We start from the raw sequence: 26,964 nt of genomic DNA on the forward strand, positions 1-26,964 counted from the left end.
AGTTGAGGGACTGCCTTTTATTTTCAGATTTTATTGGGTTTGAGCAATTTCAGGAACCTAGAAAGGAGAAGAGTAATTTATTGCTGAATTAGTTCCAAACCACTTAGATCTGGGGAGAAGCCTGTTTGGTTACTGCTTTCTTTTTTCTTTTATTAATTTTTTAAATTGAAGTATAGTTGATAACTGAAGAAGGGAAAGGCTTATCCACTCCAGTATTCTGGCCTGGAGAATTCCATGGACTGTATAGTCCATGGGGTCACAAAGAGTTGGACACGACTAGGTGACTTTCACTCACTCATTCATAGTTGATATATAATATTATGTAAGTTTCAGCATAATGATTCACAGTTTTTAAAGGTTATAATCTATTTACAGTTATTATAAAATGTTGGCTGTGTTCCCTGTGGTCTTGCAGTATATCCTTGCAGCTTATTTATTCTATCCATCATAGTTCATACTATGTATGATTATTTTCTTTCAGTCAGTATTTGTTTTTAAAACATCTGTCAGTCACAGCTGTCATCTATTATAGCTGTTGTCATAGCTCTGGCAATAAAGAGTTAAATTCTAGCAAGGTGAAGAGTGAATAAAAGCTGTATTTCCTAAGTAGAAATCAAAGGCTTGACTTTTTTTTTTTTAACCATTAAGGTAAAATGTTAATGTTATTTGTTATTTTTATTTGACTAGAATTATGTCTCGAACGTGTAGCGAAATTATAAGTAAGAGAACAGCCTGAGACTTGAATAGTTCCATAGAGTGGAACTGAATGTGATGATGGCTATTCTCAAACTTCCCATGTATGTACCAGAACAATGAATTATATGTACTTTTAGAGCAGAGTTGCTATTACAGACTGTTTACAGGGTGAGTTACCATCATATCAAAGGGTAAACAACCCTGAACGTCAACAGAACATCCCATCTTTTCCATTCTTGTAGTGGGGTCTCTTTCCATTGCCCTCTTTTTTTCCCTGTCATCCAGTTGTGTTGTGGTTTCATTTTAATTTCTACATTCGTTTGTCTTCATTTATTTTAGAGAGATCAACCATCTTTCTCTCCTGGTGGAATATTAACCCCTCATGCCCTTGGTTCAAGAAGCTCACCAGGATCTCAAGTGGCCAGTAATCCAAGACAAGCGGCTTATGAGATGAGGATGCAGAATAACTTGGTAAGGGACTCACTCTTCATGTAGCCTGAAAGGCTGGTGGCTTACCAGGTGCCCCTTGTAGTTGTGTGTGAATTTGATCATGTAGCCTGGAGGTGTTTTTTGTTTTACAGCTTTTTTCAATGTCTTTTGCCTTGGGATATTTTTATTTCTGTTAAATCTATCTTTATTAATATGAAATGATCTAAATGTGAATATGAAATATGAAAATACCTAAATGATGTGAAGGGAACGAAAATGCATGTAAATAAGATGGCTTAGTGGCTGCAGTGTTTCTGTAATGAACATGGGCCTCAGTGCTTCCAGCTCCTCCCCAAGGCACGATGGTGATGGTGATGGAAGCGTGAGGGGATATTCACATGTCTCATAGCTGGGGCAAGAGAGGAGGGAGGGTTTTGCTACCTAATTTCCCCTTTCTTCCAGGGATCAGTTGTGGGCATTTTGCAGAATGGTATTCCTCAGTCTGTTAAGTACAGGTGCTCATTACTGCCTAAAGTCTCGCTCTCTGATTCAGTCATGGAATAGATCCAAGTATCTATTTTAAGGTAGCTCTCACTACCGAAATTCTAGTTGCTGCCTGTTTGTAAACTCAGGAACTAAATGGATTTGCCTTGTGATAGCCCTCTTTGTTTGAACTTTGTAATCCAGACTGCAGGAGCGGACCATCTCAGCCGGCAAGTCTCTACTCTGCCCATTAGCTTTCTGTTGTATTGACAGAAGACCCAAGAGCCTGGGGCACATGGCGGACAGCAAGCAGGGATGAGGGAAGAGACCATGAGCTAACGCAGACAGACAGCAGATGATCGAAGCTATTGCTTATTTCAGTCTAGCAGGCCTGAGAGAGAGAGAGTTCTGTACAGGGAAAAAAGATATATAACTTTTTACTATGGTGAATTCAAGGAAATTGTGTAACTTTGGATATTTAAGTTTTATTATTCCTTTTAGTTATCCTGTTGATGTTCAAGTTCTTTATTATAGGGCAATCCTACATGTGGAATTTTTGCCATGTCAAGAGACTGAATTTATATTCCCATTAACTCACAATGAGAAGTTTTAGGACCTTAGATTTGAAATTGAAGAAACAAGGTTTTGCATCTTCCAAGAGAAGAAGCTTGCCTTACTGTTGTGGGTTTGTTATTTTTATTTTTATTTATTTATTTATTTTAGTATTATTTTTATTTTATATTGAAGTATAGTTGGTTAACAGTGTGTTGGTTTCCAGTTAGATTCAGCTGTACATATATACATGTATCTGTTCTTTTTGCTCTTTGTTTTCTTGTCTTATTTCTTGCACCATTAACAGTGAGCTGCAGAGGGTCAGTGAAAGGGATTGCAGTGAGACTCTTGAGTAGGACAAAAGAAACTGATATTTGTCATTGAAGAGCACAGTGGCTACTGTCCCCACAGAATGGACTGAACGTGACTGGCAACACCATGTTGATGATGGAGTGCTGTTTTCTTAACATCAGGGAGGCATTAGGTCTAAACTCTGTAACCTGTGACACCTGGCCATACAGTATCATGAGTAAAGTTGATGCTCTACATTTTTAAAAGAAAGGGTTATAAACACCATGTGAAACAGAATTTTGCTTTGTTGTAACAGACTTTCTTAGCCTATGGTTTGAACTGCCTTTATGCTCAGATTTTACAGTTTCATCAAAATAGCCTCTTGAACTTCTCAATTTAAAAAGTTCAATTTATTCAAAATATCTAATAGATTTTCACTAATAGAACAAAACCTTTACTATGAAAACCTTTTCTGCTGCATATGTTTTTGGTCACTTAAAACTAAAGTTGCAGAAGATTTTAATTTTTAGTTTAAAGGATAGGGTGTGCCTATCCTCACTGAGTTAGGTACATAGAGAAGAGAACACTGAATTTAAACTGGTATCCAAGTCTTTGAAATACTAATGTATATTTTTCTAAGATGACCAATAGATTTTTATTTGTACATTGAATTTTAAAGCAGTGTATGTAAAATATTTAATAATTTAATAGTTACCTGGCTGAGTCTTATTACTAAACTGTTGCTTTCCAGAGTGGTTATACTATGCTAGGTTGAACACGTACCATTTAAATTCATTTTCATCTGCTTGGCTATTTTATAGTTAATTTATATATTTATCTTTTCCCCCTTTTACAGTTCTGCTGTTTGATTAGTAGAAAGTGATTGTGAATTTGTAAGATCAGGGAATCAGCAAAGAAAAGAAATATTTAGATAATAATTTTAAAAATCTATAAAATTCAGTTTTTCTTTTCAAGCAGTTTTTGCCCTAAGAACGTTCAAATTCATTTAAGCATAGGAAACTTGGTACCATATTACTCTTTTTGGGGAGAAGTACAATAGGCCAAAATCAGTCTTTATGCTTTCTAAATATATTCACCATATCCATTTAACAGGTTTAAAAAATAACAGCTTTAAATAAGGTATTACCATGAAGCATGGTGGTAGAAGCAGTGGGATGTAGCTTCTTTTGTGAAATGAATAATTAAATCCTTCCTCTGTAATGTCATAATTGTCTGCAGAGTCCTTCAGTCTCTCCTAATACGAGTTTCACTTCTGACGGCTCCCCATCTCCGAGAGGAGGAATTAAACGGAAAGCGGACGACAGTGACAGTGAACCTGAGCCAGAGGATAACGTCAGGTGAGGCCATTTTTTGGTAGCACTTTGTTAGCAAATTGCTGAAATAGAGGTGGTCTAATTAATGCTATTTAGCTCAGAGAAGCAGTGCTTTCAGTTGCTTGCCTGTGATCTTTTTATCCAGCAGTAATTAATGTGGAGGGTTAGGATAGTCAGTAAATTCCAGTGAGATGTGTAAGCTATAGCTGTTAAACCTAAGTATCTAGATTAGTATGCGTGCAGGTTCTCATCCTCCAAGCCACTTTCCCTCTGAGACCAGGCGCTAGATAGGCTAGGCATGAGGTGTTTAGCTCTGACTATGTGATCTGAATGTGACTGTGTGGGGATTAAATTTTCAAGCTGCTTAACCCAGAAAGTTCAGTAACACTTGGATACTTGATATAGTTTGCTTTAATCTTCTCAGTTGAAAAGTTTCTTCCTCAGGATGAAATATGCAGAAATCGTTTGGTTAAGAAATATGTATATTTTTAAAAACCACAAATTTGTATATGCACAGTTCTATTTCATGACAAAGGAGTTTCCCTTTAACTGTACACTTAACATTTATGATGGGAAACTTTGATTCTTTCATTTGTCCAGATCAGAGATTAATAACCTCTTTTATAATTAAATCTAAGCTTGAATCCTAGACTCCCAAGTACAAAAGGCCAACAGTCTCAATAAATGTAACTCATTAATAATTTAGCAAAATAATAGGTAGTCCAAAGTTAAGTGAACAATAGTGGTCCAAAAGCATGCACAAAAGCAGCTCATGCTTCTTATATAGGTTATGGATGGTGCGTTTGTGTTTATGATTAGAAACCTCACAAATGTCGTGTGGTTCTGCATTTTCCAAACAACCTTTGATGTCAGGTACTGCAGTCTGTGATGACGTGTCATCGTACTTTTACCTTACCTGAGTTTTTGTCCTCTGCTTCTATGACAATGGATTTTCCTCTTTGAGTGTTTTTTGTTTTACTAAGAAGTCATCATGATCTGGCTAGTTTAATAGTAAACTAATTAATGCTAGCTTAATAGTAAACTTGATTTATTTAGTGTTTTATTGTTTAATTTTGGTGCTGGGAATAATCATGATGGAAATGCTTCTATCAAGAAATGCTTGGGATTCTTAGCATTTATTTTCTTACTGTCTTTTGTATAATGGTGATCTACATCATGAATAGAGATATTTCTCCAGATTGGTGTTCTGTGAATCCTTTGTGTAGTTATGAAACCTTTCATAGCTAGAATGGCATATAGTGAAGAACCAGTTACCCCAGGTCGCATCTTGCTGCACAAAATAAATGGAGATCAGGCCCAGCTGCTCACAGACACAGCTCACAGCTCTGACGACTGATGCTCAGACGCTGAGTGTGGTTCCTGAGGAAGGAGCTGGCAGCTGGCAGGGCATCCCACTCCTGGGGTGCACCCTGAAAACAAATGTGCTAAACAAGATTCCTACTTTTGCCTTTTTAAAAAAAAATGAAATTGTCTCTTCACTTCTTTCACTTAGGGAAAACAGGCATTGATGGAGGTCTTTTGCACAAGCCAAGTAGTGTAAAGGGAACTTTGGAAAGGGTTTACCTGTATTCTGAAACATGACTGCAATTACTTTGTAAGGTCTGGCACGTGGTAGAAAGTGGCCTTACTATAGAGGCATCTTGAGATCTGTCCTGATGAAAAGAAAATTATTTTGGCTTCTTTGTGTTCTATCAAGAAAATGTTTTAATCTCTCAGAGAATGAGAAATCAGTACTTTGTGGTTCTTCTCATTGTATGTTTAGTAATTAATGATAACTTAGTGAATTGATTGGCCTGCTTCTAAGTTTTACCAGAACATGCAAATATACATATGTACGTGTGCATGCATGTCCTTCCCTTTAACTCTTAACTTTAAGATGCCCAAGCATGCAGAGTATAGATTAGCTATACCAAGTTTCTGCCTGGTTTTTACTCTTTTATAAATTGTGTTTTACCTTTAAAAGAATTACCCATAGCAAATCTTTTTTTTCCAAAGTAGTTTAATTGACTTGTTTCGTACAGTTTAGATATATCCTAATAAACTGAGGAACTTGAACTATATAAAAATATATTCAGTATTTGAATCTTAAAATGTAGTTTTAGAATTACTTCACGGTCCAAAAGCATATAAAATAGTATAAAATTTCAAGCAAACAAGTGTTATGTATCTGTGCTTAGTCACTCAGTCATGTCTAACTCTCTGTGACCCCATGGATTGTAGCCCACCAGCTCCTCTGTCCACAGGGATTCTCCAGGCAAGAATACTGGAGTGGGTAGCCTATCTCTTCTCCAGGGGAATGTCCTGATCCAGGAATCAAACCAGGGTCTCCTGCATTGCAGGTGGATTCTTTACCAGCTGAGCTACCCAGGAAGCCCTGTTACGTATCTACTTTAGCATAAGTGATGATCCTTTTTTAAAATGTAGTTTTAGAATGATCTTATTGGAATCAGTGTTTTGAATTTTTGATGTTTAAATATCTTTAAGTTGGTAATAAATCCTGTGAAAGTGGAGGTTTTAGAAAATAGTTAAATGAACTGTGTTTGCTAGCGTTACTGTTGAACTCATTTACATTTCACCTGGACATTAGATGTAAGTTGATTGGGGTGATAAATAGGTGTACACTTACCATATTAAATCAGGATAAACTGATCTTGCCTGGTTTTTTAGGTTATGGGAAGCTGGTTGGAAACAGCGATACTACAAGAACAAATTTGATGTTGATGCAGCAGATGAGAAATTCAGACGTAAAGTTGTTCAGTCTTACGTTGAAGGACTCTGCTGGGTTCTACGATATTATTACCAGGTACAAAGGATATTTTCCTCTAAATTTCTAGCTGATAATTTTAGAAAGATAATTTTTGTAATAATGTGTATTATTGAGCCTAATATTTGTTTATAAAGCCCATTAATGTATACACAGAGCTCATTTTTGTTGTTAAAGAATTTCAACATAAAGGAGTGTTGTTGAGTATGCTTTGTCTTGCAAATGACTACAGTTTAGTGTTTTTTTTTAATTGGAATAAAAAAACAACTGAATAACTAATAGGTAGTCACTAAATGAATTGGAAGAAAAAAAATAACTGAGCAACTATTAGATAGTCACTAAATTACAGAACAAAAGAGAAAGCCTGGAAAATACTAGTAAGAATTGGAAAGGAATTTGAATGATACCATTTCTTCCATGTAAAGTAATGATGTTATTGAAGTTTGACTTAAAGCCTTTGGTAATTGGGATGTCAGATTGGTGAGAGGTTAGGTAGACATGGGGGTTGTAACTCATAGTTAGTATCTGGTTTTGTGTTTGTAGAATGAAGCAAGTTCAGTTTGTTGTAATCTGAAGTTAGTAAGTAGAAAGTAATTTAATGTGTTAAGTATTAACTATAGAATTTTTTAATATAGTGTTTTACTTCTACAAAGATTAATTCCCCAGGCACATTGTCAAAATACATATCATTGAATATTTTTATAAGAAAAAGAAAGTTCTCACTGAAAATCTAGGGAATTCTCAAATGAAGCTTTTGCTGGTTTTGCTGTCAATCATGGTGATGTCCCTTCTCCATCTGTAGGCTCAGTGTCAGCTACACTTTTGTTCTTCATTTTAACTGGAAGCTCTAGAGTTGTAAAGAAATGCCACCAAACGCATTTGAAGGACAAAAATTTCACCAAATTGTGTTTGTCAATATAAAATTTGGTATTAAGTACTGATTTTAAAGGTGTTTTGCAGTATTTTTTTAAATAAAGGGGCCATTGATATGAAGTGAAAGGTTCAAATTGAATCAAAATAACTTTTAGAACTCATGGAAAAATTAATACATGGACTATCTACTAGAAATCATATGTTTTATAAATAGAATATTATAGATTAATAGCCTAATATTTTTTGGTTTTCTGTGTATATCATTAACATAGATTTGTGGCTTTGCTGTTTTGAATGATTCCAGGGCTGTGCGTCCTGGAAGTGGTATTACCCATTCCATTATGCACCATTCGCTTCAGACTTTGAAGGGATTGCAGACATGCCTTCTGATTTTGAGAAGGGTACCAAACCGGTAAGCTGAGCTATTTAGAGCCATAAAATTTATAGAATTTTGGCATAGATCAAAATTGTGTGTCATATGTTAAAGTTTTTTGTTTGTTTTGTTTTTAATAGTTTAAACCACTGGAACAACTTATGGGGGTTTTTCCAGCTGCTAGTGGTAACTTTCTACCTCCATCATGGCGGAAGCTCATGAGTGATCCAGTGAGTCTCTCCCTACCCGCCCCTGCCAAGTCTTAGACACGTTTATTATTTTGCAAAATAACAGGTGCATTCTATTTCTTCAACCTGCTAATAACTAAGTAAACTTCTTAATATTAAATAGTAAATTTAAGAATTTTTCTTGATTGGTGTTATTGGTGGTTTGTTTTTTTTCTTATGATATAGAAACTTTGCTGTCTGGCTTGAGAGAGTAAATCTTTGGAGTTGTTCACAAAATTAGCCAAATTTAAATTATTCTATATTATCAACATGTTACTGTATTAATGTTAAATTCAATATGATGTATCCGATATATTCTGAGATATATTTGCCATGAGTCTTGGTGTTTTGAGTGTGTACCTGGGTTTTTGTCATACACTTTACTAACATGAGTCACAGTTGCATTTGCATTTCATAGTTAAAAGACTGAAGTACAGAAACAGTGCAAATATTTGAGTTCTTCTGTATTTTTTCACAACTTTATTATTATTTTTTTCTGCTTTTCTTGGCTATCAGTACCCTATTTAGTAAATAAAATGCATTTGTATTTTGAAGAAATTCTTAAAACAGTTATTTTGTTCTCCGCCTACCTGTAAGCCCTTATTTTTGTTTGTTCCGGGCCTTTGTGGTGGCTGCCAGACCTAAGACTGGCACAGCTGGAATCCCCTCCTAGCTTATCTTGTATGTGAGGAGGAGTGAGGCACAGCTGGGAAACAGGGTTCTCTGTGAATTCTTCACTCTACACTGGATCCACAGATATCCACTCTAAAATTCTTCTGTGTTAATATCTTTTATTTTTATCTTTTAAAATTGTTGATTTTTTTCTCCCTGGACCTGCAATTTAAAGAATACTATTTTAAAAGGAAAGCTTGTTTTCTTATCATGCATGATAGTGTGATCAAAAGTTTTATATCAAATTTTTCATAACAGAAATGTGTGACTTCATTTTGTGAATCTGTATTTGTCTCCCTGCTATAGGATTCTAGTATAATTGACTTCTACCCTGAAGATTTTGCTATTGATTTGAATGGGAAGAGGTATGCATGGCAAGGTAAAATTTAGACAGTATTCCTTTTTGTTAAAATAATTTTCTCTTTCTGATAAAACTGTGTACTAACATGACTTTTTCCAGAAAAACATCTGCTGCTTCTTCATTGACTACGCTAAAAGCCTTTGACTGTGTGGATCACAACAAACTGTGGAAAATTTTTCAGGGGATGGGAATACCAGTCCACCTTACCTGCCTCTTGAGAAATCCTTATGCAGGTCAGGAAGCAACAGTTACAGCCAGATGGAACAACAGTTAGTTCGAAACTGAGAAAGGAGTACATCAAGTCTTTATATTGTCACCTTGCTTATTTAACTTACGTGCAGAGTACATCATGCAAAATCCTGGGCTGGATGAAGCACAAGCTGGAATCAAGATTCCTGGGAGAAATACCAATAACCTCATATACGCAGATGACACCACCCTTATGGCAGAAAGCGAAGAGGAGTTAAAGAGCCTCTTTAGTGAAGGAGGAGAGTGAAAAGTGAAATAGTGAAAAGAGAGTGAAAGTAAAAGGGGAGAGTGAAAAGGCTGGCTTAAAATTCAACATTCAGAAAATGAAGATCATAGCATCTGGTCCCATCACTTCATGGCAAATAGATGGGGAAACAATGGAAACAATGAGAGACTTTATTGTCTTGTGCTCCAGTGCTGGGCTACACCATCACTGTAGATGGTGACTACATGAAATTAAAAGACAGTTGCTCCTTGGAAGAAAAGCTATGACAAACCTAGACAGCATATTAAAAAGCAGAGACGTTACTTTGCCAACAAAGGTTTTTGCCAACAAAGGTCTTTGCCAACAAAAGTCAAAGCTATGGTTTTTCTACTAGTCACGAATGGATGTGAGAGTTGGACCATAAAGAAAGCTGAGCACTGAAGAATTGATGCTTTTGAACTGTGGTATTGGAGAATACTCTTGAGAATCCCTTGGACTGCATGAAAATCAAACCAGTCGATACTGAAGGAAATCAGTCCTGAATATTCATTGGAAGGACTGATGCTGAAGGCCACCTGATGCGAAGAACTGACTCATTGGGAAAGACCCTGATGCTGGGAAAGATTGAAGGCAGGAGGAGAAGGGGACGACAAGGGATGAGATGCTTGGATGGCATCATCTACTCAGTGGACATGAGTTTGAGCAAGCTTGGAAGTGGGTGATGAACCAGGAAGCCTGGCGTGCTGCAGTCCATGGGGTCACAAAGAGTCAGACACAACTGAGTGACTGAACTGAACTGGACATGACTTATGGAATGAAAGAATTTTCTATGTTTTGCCATCCAAACTGGGATTAGCCATGATTAATGTAATTTTAATAGTCACATTATGATAAATAGTAAATCAGGTTGAGACAGATTAATCATTTTATCTTTCATCTCCTTTGAATTAACTAATGGAGCCTGGGACTTGGCTCCTGTTAGTCATTGATGCCTTATGAAGTTGCTTGGTGATGTATTAATAGAAACACAAGGGTATCCATGTGGAGATTTACTTACACTCTTTTGAAAAATATATTAGACATTTAGTTTAAATGTTTAACATTGATCATCACTTAAAGTTTATTATTTATCTATATATTATTTTCTCATTTCTTCTGTTCACGGACTTTGTAGAAGTAAGGGCAGTAAAAATTAGTATTAAATTTAAGGTGATAATTTAGCATTCAAAAAATGTGTAATAACAGTAGAACACAAGAAAGTCTCAAACACAGTAAGCCAGCTGTTGTTTCCCATCAAAATCCCTTTCAACAAGTCATTTTAACCTCTCCTTCCACCATTATTGTTCTAAAATGATAAGTGTGTTTAGTACTACCATTTTTCACACCTTTTCCTTGATTATTCTCTGTGGTGCAGAAGATCAATAAAATAACTCAGAGAGAATTGTGGAACAAAGGGGAATAAGTAATAATTTACCAATTGAAATAATTATTTTATGAGATTTTAGAGTTGACTTACGCAGTAACTGGAATTTCGTATTAACTTGAAACAGAATGGTAGTGCGAAATGCAGTTCATTGCTTGGGGCTATGCAAGTGTAGTGCTCTGTGGGCATATTGTGTTACACATATGAATTGGGATTTAGGTTGCTTTTGAAGATGCTTTGTGGAGGAGTAACAGGGAGAGGAGACAGGAGAATAGGAAGTAGTAAATAAAAATATGAGTATTTATGTGAGTGTGTGTTAAATGAGTAAGTAAATACATACACATGCAGACAACCTGCTACCACTGTAGTATAAATTACCCAGAGGAAAGGTCAGGCAGTGTGCATTAGTTACAGCTTCTCCACATCCTTACTGATAGTAGCTTTCTGTTCCCTTTGATAGTAGCCATCTGGATGGGTGTGAAACGGTGTCTCATTGTGGTTTTTATTTTCATTTTCCTAGTGATTAGTGTTATTGATCATTGTTTTCATGTGCTCATTAGCTATTCCTGTATCTTTTTTGGAAAATTGTCTGTTCAAGTCCTTGGCCCATTTTTGACTTGGGTTTTTGGTACTGTATGGTGGATGTCTTTTGTATGTTCCAGTCTCTAATCTTTTATCAAATACATGATTTGCATATATTTTCTCCCATTCTGTGTGTTTTCTTTTTCCCTCTGTTGATAGTGTCCTCTGATGCACAGAAATTCTTAATTTTGGTGAAGTTCAGTTTTAGTTGGAGTGTTTTGTTGTTCCTGCCTTTACTTTTGGTGTCTTAAGAAATCACTGCCTGGCCCCGTGTCATTGAAGTTTCCTCTGTATGTTTTCTTCTAAAAGCTTGATAATTCTGGCTCTTTACATTTAGGACATTTGAGCCATTTTGAGTTAATTTTTGTACATGGTGTAATGTAAGGGTCCACCTTCTTTCTTTTGCGCGTGGATATCCATTTTCCCAGTGCTGGTTGCTGACAAGACTGCTTTTTCCCCACTCAGTGGCCTTGTGGGGGTTTATTCCTGGGCCGTCTGTTCTATTGGTCAGTAAGTCTGTCTGATGCCAGTACCGTATACTGTTTTAATTACTGTACCTTTGCAGTAAGTTTTGAAATCAGAAGATTGGAGTCCTCTAACTTATTTTTCTTTGTCAAGATTGTTTTGAGTCCCTTGAGAGTCCAAATGAATTTTAGGGTGGGTTTGCATGCGTGCATGCTCAGTCATGTCCGACTCTTTGGGACCCCCCCTGGACTGTAGCCCGCCAGGCTCCCTCTGTCCATGGGATTCTCCTGGCAAGAACACTGGAGTAGGTTGCCTTCCTTCTCCAGGAGATCTTCCCAACCCAGGGATCGAACCCATTTCTGCATCAGCAGGCAGATTCTTTACCACTGCATCACCCGGGCAGTCCCAGCATGGGTTTAACTCAGACCTTTAATATTTTTATATCTTATATAAATATTTTCACTTAGTAGACTCTGTACCAAGAATATACCTTTCTTGAGGTAAAACTTACTACTATTAGGAGGTATAGTTTTTTTCTCCATACATGTGTTTAAAACTTACGGAAGGTAATGATAATACTTAGTTAAGTTCTTGCCTAAATTGAGTACATCTAGCATATTCAAAAGCAGAGGCATTACTTCGTCTAGTCAAGGCTATGGTTTTTCCTGTGGTCATGTATGGATGTGAGAGTTGGACTGTGAAGAAGGCTGAGCGCCGAAGAATTGATGCTTTTGGACTGTGGTGTTGGAGAAGACTCTTGAGAGTCCCTTGGACTGCAAGGAAATCCAACCAGTCCATTCTGAAGATCAGCCCTGGGATTTCTTTGGAAGGAATGATGCTGAAGCTGAAACTCCAGTACTTTGGCCACCTCATGTGAAGAGTTGACTCATTGGAAAAGACTCTGATGCTGGGAGGGATTGGGGGGAGGAGAAGAAGGGGACGACAGAGGATGAGATGGCTGGATGGCATCACTGACTCGATGGACGTGAGTCTGGGTGAACTCCGGGAGTTGGTGATGGACAGGGAGGCCTGGCGTGCTGCGATTCATGGGGTTGCAAAGAGTCGGACACGACTGAGCGACTGAACTGAACTGAAAATGATAGAAGATAAAACTTATCTGGGTATATTTCCAACATTTATTGACCATACAAATACTATATGTAATAATAAAACAGATATTTCAAGTGTGTTTTTTATATGAACAGAGAATATAAGTTATTTGATCAGAGTCACACAGTGTCAGAAGACCAGAACCTGGAAAGTGTGACCACTGTTTTTACCTAAATACTACCACCATTTGGACTGCCTCTGGGCTATTGAGACGATTAAACGAGCCATTGGATATAAGTGCTCAGGAAAAAGTCACCACTGCTGTCGTTTTTACTATCATTTCATTCTCAAGCACCACCATCTTCATACCTGGGTGCAAAGTGTTCTTTTTTCCACTGGCCTGTAGGGCTTGTTTGTTACTTATTAACCATATTGCTGTCATCAGCACTGCAAATTGCTTACTATTTGCTTCTGGAGTTGATATTGTGGGAAAGTCTCTCATAATTTGTTTAGATCCTGAATCTAGTAGGTGGAAAATGAAAGCCAGGTAGTGTTTTAGCTTTTCATGGTAATTTGTGTGTGTAGACTAACTAAACTCAAACAACTCTTGAGGTTTTCTTCCATCGAAGTGTTTATCAGCTGTTTTGCCCTATGAAATTCACACTAGAACTTAGTTTCTTTTTAACTTAAAAAAAAAAAAATATGTATTCTCCTTAGTAGGTAGTACAATTGAACACATTTCTTAACTTTGAAAATACGGCAGCTAAATCATTAATGACAACTTTGGAAACTTTCCACTTCTAATCATTTTAAAGGGAACAGTCATAAATGCAGCAGTTTTGAATGGCAGTTTCAAAACTTTTTAGTTTCATTTAGCATTTCTCTTTGCTATTTAAGTTTTTTATTTGGCAAAGATACTATTTATACTATAGGCAGCATAACTTTAGTTTAGTTTTAGTTCAGTCACTCAGTCGTGTCCGACTTTCTTCAACCCCATGAATCGCAGCACGCCAGGCCTCCCTGTCCATCACCATCTCCCAGAGTTCACTCAAACTCACGTCCATAGCTTACTATGCTTCAGAAGCTTCATATGTTTTTCTAGTAATGGATCCTGCATTTACTGGTGTGCTTCTTTGAAGATGATGCACACAGGTCTAGCTAAAACAATGACCTTAATTTTTAACACTCCAGAGGACAATTTTCAGCCTGAAAATTAACATCTCTTCTACCATCCCCAAGTTATTTAAGCAAACAAATCTCTAAAATTTTTGTGTAAGTTAATTATTAGGTTTTAAAATGTGATAGAACTTCTAAATACTTTTGTTGAATTATCTTGTTTTATAAAAGAATCCAACGTTCTAGAATGATGAATGGATAAACCCAAGCCCTTTGGGGAATTGACTAACTTGCCCAAGGCCATCTCATAAGGAAGATGAGAACAGGCTGCTATCTTAAGTGTTATTTTAACTTAAAATTTTTATTATCACAGAGTTAAGATCAAAGATGGTTTTCCATATGAGTTGTTTTAAGAATGGAAAATTGGAAGTTTTTTCCTTCTGCATTTGAATTTTGGCTATATATATAGTTCAATTCCAGGATGTTTTTATGTTTGTGGAAATACTCTACTAGAAATGTCCACTTGGATCAGTTGCTATTTAGGTGACTCTCACACTTGGGCGCTTGGTGTGCTTTTGTGTCCCCAGGTGTGGCTCTGCTGCCATTTGTGGACGAGCGGAGACTGCGTGCTGCCCTGGAAGAGGTGTACCCAGACCTCACCCCTGAAGAGAGTAAGGCCGTGCCCACCGGGCAGCACAGTCTGTGACACAGGCTTCACGTTTGCTTATAGAATTAATTAGACCTTTTTTTTTCATTTGTCAAAGTTTTCATAAAGGAGGCATAAATCATTGATTTTACTTCTTTGTAACAAAAATTAGTTTCTTAAAATTAATACTATCTGTACATTGAGTAGTAATTTAATAGTAAATTAAATTGAAAGTTTTTAAGTTATAAGTGTTTGATTTCCTCCATCTCCCTTCTTCCCTTCATCTTCCCCCACCTCCCAGATTATAATTTTGCTTGAAGGTTAAGATGAGTTGTAGGCATTTACTCTCAGATTGTTAACTTGAAATGTTATTTTTCACAAGTGGGATTTTTGTCATTATACTGATAGTTAAAATATTAGGAAATTGCAAGGTTGGGTTCAACTGGAAAATTTAATGTAAGTGTACCAAACCTATAGAAATAATTTATCAGCCATCCTTAGGATAATTTTTGTTCTTAGATGATACAATTTGTATTTTCTTGGGGAATGTTCATATCTTATAAGAAATTGAGTTCTACATAAATAAAATCTTGCAATTCTATATGCAGGTATCTTTTAGTGACTTTTCCTAATAGTCATTGATTTTTAAAGTTTTTTTGAGATTAAATTTTTTTTTGATAATAATTGATTTTTGAAACCTTATCTTCAAAGTTTTGTTTCTTCTGCAGAAGCACATCACCTAAATTTAGGCCTCTTCTTGTTATTTTCTCACAAACTCTATAATTAAGTTTTTAAAAAAGCATTCATTTATTTATTTGGCTTCGTAGGGTCTTGGTTGCATTATGTGGGATCTTTTGCTGTAGCGCTTGGGCCCTCTAGCTGTGGCGCTCAGGCTTAGTTCCCCTGCGGCCTCTGGGGATGCTGGTTCCCTGACCAGGGATCGAACCCGCACCCTGCACTGGCAACAACTGGATTCTTAACCACTGGTCCACCAGGGAAGTCCCTATAATAAAGCTTTAAAAATTTAGATGCATCTTCTAATTTTGGTCTCATAATAAAAACTGGTCTTGCGGATATAACTTTGATCTTGTCCTGCATTCCCCCCAGCCAGAAGAAACAGTCTTGGAGGCGACGTCTTATTTGTTGGGAAACATCACCCACTGCATGACTTCATTTTAGAGCTGTACAAGACAGGTTCCACAGAGGTATGGTTTCTTTTCCATCATGATGCGTTGCTTGACAGTACATTCATTTGATTATTTAATCAGGAATGCATTTTTACAATTTTGGCCAAATATAAACCTAATTTACCATTCGGAGCATTTTTAAGTGTGTAATTTTGCGGCATTAAGACCATTTACAAAGTTGTGAATCTTCCTGATCAGAAACTCTGTACCTGCCAGACAGCATTAAACACTCCTCTGCATCCTTCCCTGCCCCCAGCCTCTCACAACCTCTGCTACATGCTGATTTTATGGAGTCGCCTAATTTTAACACCTCCCCTAGGTCACATCATACAGTATTTGTCCTCCCACTTCGTTTAGCAGAATTTTCAAGGTTTAGCCATCTTACGTCAGTGTTTCTTTCTTTTATGGCTGGATAATACTTCATTTGTGTATACACTACATTTCATTAGTCCACTCATCTGTTGATGGGAACTTGCATGGGTTCTACCTTTGGGGTGTTAAGGATGGTAGGCCTGTAAACCACTGGTGAACAAACATGTTTGAGTTCCTGCTTCCCATTCTTTTACCTGTATAATCAGGACTGGGTTGTTTTTTTTTCCCCACAGTCAGTGGATGTACCACCTGAACTGTGTCATGGGATCCAAGGGAAGTTTTCTTTGGATGAGGAAGCTGTTCTTCCAAATCAGTAAGCATCGTTGTATATAATTGAGGGGGTGGGAGGATGTTTAGTTAGCATTTCTACTTTGTTGCCTAAATGTTTCATTTTCTAGAAATAATAAGAAAGTAGTGAGAAAACAAAACAACATAAAACCCTTGGACTCTTGGGGTCAGAGCCCAGCTCTTGAGGCGATCCACAAGGTCAAAATTACTTTCATAATCTTATTAAAGTGTCAGGATGTTGTGTACCTTGTTGTGTACCTGTCTCTCAACTGTTTGGTGTTCCTTATTTATGAAATACCTGTTGTATTTTTCTATTCAGTTATCTGTTCCCCCACTGCCCCCTTTTTGGTTTATAGAATATAAAGAATTCTTATACCAGAATTCTTTACAAATTCTGATATAAGCCCTTGTTCGTAATTGTTTTCTATTAGTGAAAATACAAACAGGGCCCTTTTTAAAAGTTAGCTATGATTATATTGTTTTTATTGGTTTAGTGATTTCTCTCTCTCAAAGCCTAAGAAACATAGCAACATTTTGTTTCCACTTTTCCCAAAGGTTACAACTTACAAAGGGATGGTTCTTTTGTTTCTTTTTAGAGTAGTATGTTCTCCTATTCCTGTGTTAAAGGATCTGACACACAATGCTGTGATCAGGTAAGTTTCCCCAAATTTCTGACATTTGCCCAGAGTACAGCTCTGAACTTGCAAATAAGTGTAAGAAGACCTGTGATTCACAGGGAAATGGTAATTATTATTCCATCAAGTCTTTGATATTTGGAGAGTCCCTGTGTTACAGACCTCCAAGTAGAGTAGAGCCTCTTGACTTTAAATTATGTATATTGTTAAGGTTACTGACTTAACAAGCTTACTTCTCTGCTTTCTGGTTTCCCCTAACAACCTCTAATTCTTCCTGGATTAGAGAGGTGGGAGATAGAAAGTAGGAGTTTCCAGGAGTTGTGTGCTATGTAGGTTCAAACAGACCTCTGCACCCTGGAGGCCCCATGGCCTCACGGTATTGTAACGTAATATAAACTGTATTTATGTTCGTGGCCCTGTAGAGTTCAGAAACAGAGCTGTCAATATACTTTATTTTGGTTAAGATGAGATAGAAGGAATTTGTGGAATTTTTTTTTTATCAACAGTTACAAACTTTTAAAGGGCTAATTTCTGCTCCGTGGAAAACTCCTACTTCATTTCCTCAATGGTGACCATTTTCTGCCAAGTATGTAAAATACAATACGGCTCTTTAGAATAAAAATCAGCAACCTCGCTACGCATCTGTGTAACTGTTGTATGAACTCCTAGTCTTGATGGCAAGGCTTATGTTGTTGTTTCCCTCCCTCTTTAGATGAGAACAGGGCAAATGTTCAAGTAACTCGAGGATTTTGTAAAAGCTGTTCCTGAATACTGTTTTCCCACATGTTATTATTTCTCTCACTCTCAGGGACTATTTTGGATTTTATTTAGATTTCTCATTGTGAAGTATACGCATGTTTATTTTCCTATCTTTAATGGATTTAGATAGCAGCTGCCATTCTAGGAGGGCTTTCACTTATAGAAATCCTTTGTGAATTTGAAAAATCTTGCTAGATTAATTGTCTTCATCTCTCACCACCCCCATTCTTAAATTTCCGGTGGATCATTTTTTAAATTAATTTGTATTGGCATATGGTTGCTTTACCCTTTATCTTTACCCACAGTTTTTGTTTATCTTGGCATATAATCTGCCCTGGCTCTTTGTCTTTTGGCTCTTTTGTTAAAGGTGGGATTCAGAATCATAAGCTAGATTCCTGTGTCCGCCACAAACAGTCTGATTCCGGCAGAGCCAGTGTGGACTCTGTGTTTAACCCCTGGGTCCCTGGCTTGCAGCAGCCCTTCAGGCCGGTTACTGCCACCAGTCCTCTCCGGATTGGCACGTTTGCTGTGCTCCTTAGTTTCTCAGTGTGTTTCAAGGGTGTTCCTTCGCAGCCCCCTAGAAATAGTGAGTTCTACTTAACTTTCTAATTAGGACAGAGACTTGCCCAAGTAAGAGTTCCAGAGTTGACAAATCCTGGAGTTTGGTTTGTATAATTATGATGGTGATGGTGATTTCTGAGCCTGAAATTTCCTTTAGTGTTATTTGGTATCCATTGTTTTCACAAGATTATTAAATTTATAAAAGAAATCTCAAATTCAGCTGGATATTCAGGTGTATATTGAATGTAACTTCATAATAAAATTGAGTTTATTTCCTGGAGATGCCTGAAAGACCAAAAGTAACTCTTTTCTTATGAGGTCATTTTCAGTCTTTTCTCTGAGGGGTCATGTTGAGACCGATGCAGTTTACTTTAGCTTTTTGGGTGTTTGTTTCAGGGCTTCTTCTGTATCTCAGTGTTGTTCTTGCTTTACAAACAAAAAATCTGAACGTGCAGCCTCCAGTGCCCCCTGCCAGTTATTCCTGTCTACGTTGACTCCTGGCATTTCCCCCTTCTCTGTTTGCGCTCATCTGGTGTTGGAGTCCGTATTTGAGAAATTGTCTCCTTGAGTCCACTTTAGTGGACTTTCCCTCACCTCCTGTTCCCATCACATTAGGTCTTACCTGTGTTGTTGAGGAAATATATTTTAGAAGTTATTGAAGTGTCTTAAATTCATGGAAGGACTCTTAGAGAATACAGTCAACTGTGACCTAGGAATTTCTTTCAATTCTGATTCCATAAATCTTTCCACATAGTAGTAGTTTAACTGTGAGTAGAGCTGAGTCATCTCCCAGAATTTCTCTCGTCCTTTTCTTCTTCCACCATTGTAACTTGCTTAGGCCTGGTATTTTTACAGTAACTCTTCGTTAACTGTAAATATATAAAACTTCTGTTTGATTCTCAGTTTTCTTCCCATCTGGAGGAGCAGGTGCCACCCTCTGTGTCACCCGGGCTCCATGTCCACACTGGCTGCTGTGTCCTTCACCCACGCACACCTCCTTGCCCATCTCTCCACCTTTCTCTCACCTCTTGTTCCCCTGTTGCCCAGACTTAGGAACTTCAACTTCTTATGGTATATGACTCTGTGTACTGATACCACTGCTCTGGAACCGTCTTTCTTTCCAGTTATTTCTCACATCTGGCTTTTCCCAGTGAGCCTATTTGTATTTTCTTCTCCTGGATTACTGTAGTGCTCTCCCAGCTGATTTTTTTCCCAAATCCCACCTACCTTCCCACTGAATCTTCTCTCATCTTTCTTAACCATGGCCACCCCTTGGAGACCTTTGGTTCCTGCCATAGTTTGGTGGAGCCGTGCTCTGTATCTGGGTCCCCACAGCTCCGCAGGGACGCCTCCTCCTTGCTCTCCAGATTGGTCCCTCCGTGAAGACCCCCTACGTCACATACGCGTGCATTTAGCCCACACTCACAAGGTCCTATGTGGAAGGCAAGTGACAGGCTTTGATAGCATCTTTCTTGTGCCTGTTGTGGCCTTTTCCACTTTCTTCCTTACTAAACTGTTACACTTTTCCAGTCTGTCTCTCCTGTTAGAAGAGGAGGCAGGCCCCATGGTTGGGCACTGTTTGTGCCTCTGCGCCCACCTTGAGACCATGTATACAGCAGGCATGCTGAAAATTTGTTCGGTAAACTGCCGAAAAGGCTGCTGACACTAAGAGAACTGCTCTGAGATCCTTTAGTTGCAGGCCTTGCTTTATTACCAATTTTCTCTGTTTACTTTGTGTCTAGAAAGCCCCAACAAATCCACATACCTACCTACCACCTTGTCTCTCACCCTCTTAAACCTTTCACATTGCCTAGTATGCCTGGCCTTGCCTTAAGCCACCTGGAGTAGAGAACATCTGAGATAAAAACAGTCATGGTGAAGAGTGAGTTTATAAGAGGAACAGATTGAGTCAATGAAGTGCTGTTCAGCTGTTCTTGAGCTTATAGCATCTTTATTATAAATGGAACCATTTTTTTGTACTTAAAATATACAGTTAACAAAAATTTCTCTATAACAGATGGGCCCTAATTATTTTAAGTGGCATTATTTGAAGAGAAAAAAAGTTAGCTATCTAAAATGTCAACCAGTTCAATAAAACCCTTTTTCACTGATTGCAACTGTAATCTGTAATCTTCAGAGGATCTTTGGAGAATATAAAAAAGCACAGAGAAGGAAAGGAAATGGCTGGAAATGGTTGTCTGTACAAATAACCTTCTGGTGAACGTGTGTCTAGTCTGTTGCCTGTATTTCCCCCTTGTCATTAAGTATTTTGTTAAATTTTAAGAAATGCCAATTGAGGATACCATTTCTATTTATTTATTATTTTTAAAAAATTGAAAATTTATTTTTGGATGCCCTGGGTCTTCCTTGCTGCATGTGGGCTTTCTCTAGTTGTGCTGAGCAGCGGCTGCTCTCTGGTTTAGCTGCACAGGCATCTCATTGAGGTGGCTTCTCTTGCTGCAGAGCACAGGCTTTAGGGCGTGTGGGCTCAGCAGTTGTGGTGCACAGGCTTAGTTGCCTCTGACATGTGGGGTCTTCCTGGACCAGGGATGGAACCCACATCCCCAGCATTGGCAGACAGATTCTTAACCACTGGACCACCAGGGAAGTCTCTGAGGATACCATTTTTAGAAAGAACCATAGTTTCTTTAACCAGTCCACTATTCGCCCATATACTTAGGTTTTACAGTTTTTCAGCATTATGAATCCTGATGTTATGAGCATCCTTAGATATAAACTAGGTGCATATCCAGAGTCCTAGAAGAGACATTGCTTTGTCAGAAGGAAGACTTGGGTGCTTTGGGTGAGACACACACACACAGACACAGACACACACCGCCCCCCCACACTCAAAAAGGCAGTTTGGCCCAACTTATTAAAAGTCTGTATATTCAGCCATCACATCGTTTCAAGTTGTGACTGTTTACATTCTCACAGAAACACATTAGTCAAGCAGGATATGGGGCTTCCAACAGGGAGGCTTTGTGTTTTTTCCCCTGTGGATTATCTGTTCATTGTTTTTGATTTTGCAAATGTTTCTACTGTTTCTTGTAACAAGCTCTGATCTTGAAGATGTTCGAGGGAGGGTCTTTGCCATGGACTGAACAAAAGGAAAGGTGGTTTTTATTTTTGTTGTCGCAAACCTCTTGTACCAGTATTTGGTATCATACCGGAGTTTCTCAAGAGTTGGGCTGTGTCTGTTGTTCTTTCTCTGCGATCACCTACAGTTAGGTGGAGGATGACTTTACATATAAAGTTACATGAGGGCCATCCTGGGGATTAGTGGCAGTTTCGTGAGACAGATGTATAGCCATTTGGCAGTTTGGCAGAATCTGCTGACTCAGATAATTTTGGGAGAAGACTTCTGAATTGTAGTCATTCTGTTTAAAGAGCCACAGTATCTAGTTCCCTGGTGGTGTAGTGGTTAGATTTCCAGGCTTTTACTGCTATGGCTCGAGTTCAGTCCCTGGATGGGGAACAGAGATCTGCAAGCCATGCAGAACAGCCAAAAAAAAGAAAAATAAAAAAACTTTAAAAATAGAACCAAGGTCACAAGTACCTGAATTTACATGGTAGTGAAGCAGGCTAATCTAGTGAAATCATTAAATTGTTTCTTGTTCTCTTCTAGTATCAATTTTAAAGACCCACAGTTTGCTGAAGATTACATTTTTAAAGCTGTCATGCTTCCGGGAGCAAGGTAACAACTGTACAAGTTAGAAAATATAAACTCTTAAAGTTTATTTTGTGTAAGTGAAGTCCATCCCTGTAACTAAATATTGTATTTTCAAATGGTTAGAAAACCCGCACCGGTCCTGAAACCTAGTGACTGGGAGAAATCCAGCAACGGACGGCAGTGGAAGCCCCAGCTTGGCTTTAACCGGGACCGGCGGCCTGTCCACCTGGATCCTGCAGCCTTCAGGGCTTTGGGGTGAGTGGTAGGTTTTTCTGTCTGTGTATTTTGATTGTTCGGAATCTTCCATGGAGCATTTTCAGCACTTACACCACAGATATTCGAGATCATTAAATATAACTGTTCTGCAGCTATTTTAATGACTTTGATGCTTTTCTGCTTTTCTTCATTTTTTAAATTCAATTCTGTGTCTTTGGTTTATCTATTGTTTTGTGTTGCCTGAGAATTCCATTATTTTCTCTCAAGAGATCTTGCTGTCTCTGACCGTTATTTCAAAAGAATGAAACATGCTCTTTACTCTCAAGAGAGTTGTGACTGAGTTAACCTCTGGGTGTCACAGTCCCTCTATGAGGAGCCGCCAGCTCCTGGGCTTGTGCCCGTGTGTTGAGGCGTCCGTGATGCCTGAGTGTATCTCCTGGCGTGTTAGTGAGGTCAAGCCTCTCAAAGTGTCTGCTGGCCTTTTGTATCTCCTCTGCTGTGAATTTGTTTTTTATTCTTTGCTTTCATTAGCTTCAAATTTTCTTTTTTCTTGGCTATAAAAGAGGGAGCTTTGAAGCAGAAACACATAAAGCTGAGATAAAAAGAGCAAAGTGCTAGGGCATGTATTAATGAGTTATCATCTGTGAATCGATGTTGGTAACTCATAAATAGATATTTCCAATTCATAGGAAAGCTTTAAGATTCAAAGTGGGCTTTAGGCAGTAGGTTACCATCAGTAGCATGTACTTTATGTGGTGACTAGTAAGGGACAGTGGCATCATGGGCTTTGAGTCCTGAGTGTCTGGATCAGACACTTTGTCTACCACTGGATATTCTTGTTAAAGTTACAGAACCTCTCTCTGCCTCTGTTTCCTGTGTGTGAAATGGAGGTTATAATCACACCAGCCTCGTGAAGTTGGGGGGATTAACTGCTTGGGATAGTTTCTAAACCACTGTATAAATGTGAGGTATTTGGCAGGTTGCTTGAAAGTCTTCATTTAATAGTAAAAAAAAAAAAAAAAAATGCAAGTCTAAAATACTCTCTAGATTTCTTTTTTGCATTATTTCAGCCACTTTGGAAAGCAACGTAGAAGTATCTCTAAGTAGGGTGTTAAGTTCTGAGGATCCTCTGAACTTTTGATTCAGATTCCTACTTCTTAGAATTTATCCTGAGAAAATATTTTAAAGGAGCCTAGTAATACACCCATGTCTCTAGGCATTGCTGTCTATACTACTAGTACTAAATAGTACTAAATGAGTGGACAGGTTTAGTAATGTATGAGACACTAACATGTAAGTATTCTGTAATACTTAATACACATTACACTTAGGAAGACTATGAAAGGTATATGGAAATGTTTGATGCAATAAACTGAAAATAGTAAAACATAGAGTAGCAGTATATACAGGTGAACCCTGAACGACTGTGGGATTAGGGACGCTCACTCACTGAACATCTACAGCCATGGATTGTGGAGGACTCTGGTGTTTACTGTTGAAGACACTCCACGTATAAGTGGACCTGTGTTGTTCAAGGGTCAACTGTATAGTGACAGCCACAGCATAGGTCTTTGAGGGAAAAAGTAAATAGAATGCAGAAAAAGAGAAATAGACTGAAATGATTTTTTTGCATAAAGTACTAAATAGTTACATGATTATCAGGAAGCTTTGGTGTGACAAATGAACATTTGCTGTCTTCATTATCAGGTAACGTTTTGAACTTTGTTCATTATAAATCTTTCAACTTCGCTTTGTCTTGGTCAGGTCTAGTAGTGACGAGATGGCTGCCAGGATTTGTTTTATTATAATAGTGATGGGTGTGTCTGTGTCTAACTTGTTTTTTGGCTGGGGGGTCCTTTCACAGCCACGTTATGCCGAGAGGCTCCTCCGGAACTGGTGTCTACAGCAACGCTGCACCACCACCTGCAGCTTTCCAGGGGAACATGTACCGGCCACTCTTGCGAGGACAAGCCCAGATTCCAAAGCTCATGTCAAGTATGTTTCCCATAATGGGTTCTACCTCCTAGATTAAGTACTGCGACAAAGGGTGGTTTCTGATCTGCATTGCTAAAAGGGTGGACCTAACAACATAATTGCCTTCATTTTAGTTCGTATCCCCATTTAATGTTACGTTTGCGCTCCATGGCTGTGCTCAATTTTCTAGAAAATACAGGCCATGTACAGGCCATCTCAAAGCCACTTTTCTTCATGAAGACTTTGCATCTCCATTCCTGGTTGTCCGATTGCTTCCCAACCAGTCAGCCCCCGGGTGGCAGGGGAAGATACAGTGTGGCCAGGATGCTGACATTTTTGTTAAGTCCAAGTGTCATATCATTTAAATTTTCTTCTGAATGTTTCAAAGAAACATTAAATTTAGAAAAAGCAGGAGGGGTTACTCTATTGCAGAGAACCCTTAGAACTCTTTTAAAATCAAAGTTACACCTGTCAAAGAACCAGATTAAAGTAATGATTGTTGGGAAATATTTATGCCATGTATTTAGTATTATTTCATGCTAATTTATTTACAAGAGCATTTTTAACCTGAAGCCCTGTAAGAAAGGAGTTCTGACAGTCTCCTGCTCTCAGGGTTCTGTTTTCACTGTGTTCCGTCTGTCTGTATGTTTCTCTGTGAATCTTAATGATAGTGAATGGAGCGTTCTTGCCTCCATTGTAAAGTCTGTGGACTTGAACGGTTCTCTTCTGTTCAGTGAAGGAAGCACAGAGGGTGTGGCGTTTAATAGGCTGTGGAGAGCTCCTTGGTACGGTAGTTTCTTTAGCTACTTTCCCCCCAAAATTGAGCAAATAGTGTTTCTTAGCATTTCCATTTATGTCTGTATGTGGAGTATGTATCAGGATGTACCACATACAACTGAAGCATCTAATCAGTTTGAAAGAGCTGTCTGTGCCCCGGGAGCTCACCAGTGGGTGAGGGCACCTCCGGCGGCTAGTTAGAGCCCACTCTTCACTCACACGCTCCTCGTCAGTGCCTTTCTTCTGTGGCTCTTGGCTGTTTACTTCTATCTGCTGGTATCACGGCTTCCCAAGAGGAGAACAAAATAAGATGCAAATGCTAGACCCAGGTGTAATCCATCTATCACTGTGTCTTGGTTTAGTCAGTCATTCTCAAGACTACGGTTGTGATTGTGGGGAATTTTGGAGGTCAGTGTGTCGAGTAGAGAGTCTGAGGTTTGAGAAAACAAGTTTGAATAGCACAGGTGAAAGAAAGCACGGGCTCCGTGTTAAGCAGCTTCCTTCCATCATCGATCAATGCATTCTGGGTTTGATGTCCTTGATGTATTTTTTTCAAATATACATCAAAGTGAATACAACCATGATGATAACAGGCTTTTTCATGGACCTCCAATAAACCATCTTTTATATCACCTGTGATATGCAACACACTTGGGAAGTATTACCCAGGTCATTAGTTCTTAACAGGGCATCACAGACCCAAATGAGAATCTGTATAAGTGGGCCTGGTTCGAGTCCTGGTCAGGGAACTAGATCGCACATGTTGCAACTAAACATCCCACATACCCCAAAGAAGATGGAAGATCCCACATCCTGCCACAAAGACCTGGTGCAGCCAAAATAAGATAAATAAAATTTTTAAAATAAAAATTAAAAATAGGAAATAGGCTTTGTAGAGTAGGGATTCACTTTGAGCAAGAAACAGGTGGCCCTCCCTGCCTGGTGACTTATAAACATCATTTTCCAGTTGCTTGCTTGTATATATAGAGAGAGAGAGTTGATTTTTGAATATTGACTGACAGTGTCACTAAAATTCATTTACTCTGAAGTCTTGTCTGTATGTTCTTTTGGATTTTGCCCTTTTCATTCATGTCATCTGTGAGTAGTGATAGATTTATGTATTCATTTTCTGATCTTAATGCCTTTGGTTTTTTTTGCTTTATTCCACCACCTAGGACCTCTAGTGTGATTGAACATAAGTGGTGATGCTGGGCATCCTTGTTTCATTCCCAGTCTTCAGGGCAAGACTTATTATATTTCACCATTAAATATGATATTGGCTATAATTTAATTTTTGGGTAAATTTTTAATTTATATTTTAACAACTTAAAAATCTTAATGTATAGATAACCTTTGTTAGGTTGGAGGAGTTTCCTTCTATTCCTTGTTTCTCGTGGATGTTGGATTTTATCAACTGCTTTTCCTCCATTTCTTGAGGTGATAATGTTTGTTTCTTTGTTTTTTATTTTTTCTTCTTCTGTTACGTGGTGAATGACACAAACTGATTTTTGACTATTACACTAACCTGGCATTACTGGAATGAGATTAATGTTGATTTATCTGTGTGTGTGTGTGTGTGTGTGTGTGTTAGCATTTTGTGGGATATTGATTCATATCTATGATTTGAGAGACAAGTTTACAGCTTCACACATTCTGGGCTCATAAAACAAGTTAAAAAGTGTTTCCTACATTTTTATTTCTCTAGTAAGG

At 38.1% G+C, this 26,964-nt stretch overlaps 1 protein-coding gene across 4 annotated transcripts in view; it reads left to right on the forward strand.

Moving 5' to 3' along the window:
• XRN2 (5'-3' exoribonuclease 2) overlaps window positions 1–26,964 on the forward strand; it is a 62,795-nt gene that overhangs the window by 23,223 nt on the left and 12,608 nt on the right. For all 4 annotated transcript variants that reach the window (NM_001192472.1, XM_010811235.4, XM_010811234.4 and 1 more), the window contains 13 exons: window positions 1,036–1,167; window positions 3,691–3,809; window positions 6,474–6,609; window positions 7,748–7,855; window positions 7,957–8,046; window positions 9,022–9,094; window positions 14,754–14,837; window positions 15,920–16,017; window positions 16,605–16,684; window positions 17,256–17,312; window positions 22,243–22,311; window positions 22,411–22,542; window positions 24,368–24,498. In NM_001192472.1, the coding sequence (NP_001179401.1) occupies window positions 1,036–1,167; window positions 3,691–3,809; window positions 6,474–6,609; window positions 7,748–7,855; window positions 7,957–8,046; window positions 9,022–9,094; window positions 14,754–14,837; window positions 15,920–16,017; window positions 16,605–16,684; window positions 17,256–17,312; window positions 22,243–22,311; window positions 22,411–22,542; window positions 24,368–24,498 (1,309 nt within the window). The remainder of the gene's footprint in view (window positions 1–1,035; window positions 1,168–3,690; window positions 3,810–6,473; window positions 6,610–7,747; window positions 7,856–7,956; window positions 8,047–9,021; window positions 9,095–14,753; window positions 14,838–15,919; window positions 16,018–16,604; window positions 16,685–17,255; window positions 17,313–22,242; window positions 22,312–22,410; window positions 22,543–24,367; window positions 24,499–26,964) is intronic.

This window comes from Bos taurus, chromosome 13 (assembly GCF_002263795.3).
Source record: "Bos taurus isolate L1 Dominette 01449 registration number 42190680 breed Hereford chromosome 13, ARS-UCD2.0, whole genome shotgun sequence".
Taxonomy (NCBI): domain Eukaryota; kingdom Metazoa; phylum Chordata; class Mammalia; order Artiodactyla; family Bovidae; genus Bos; species Bos taurus.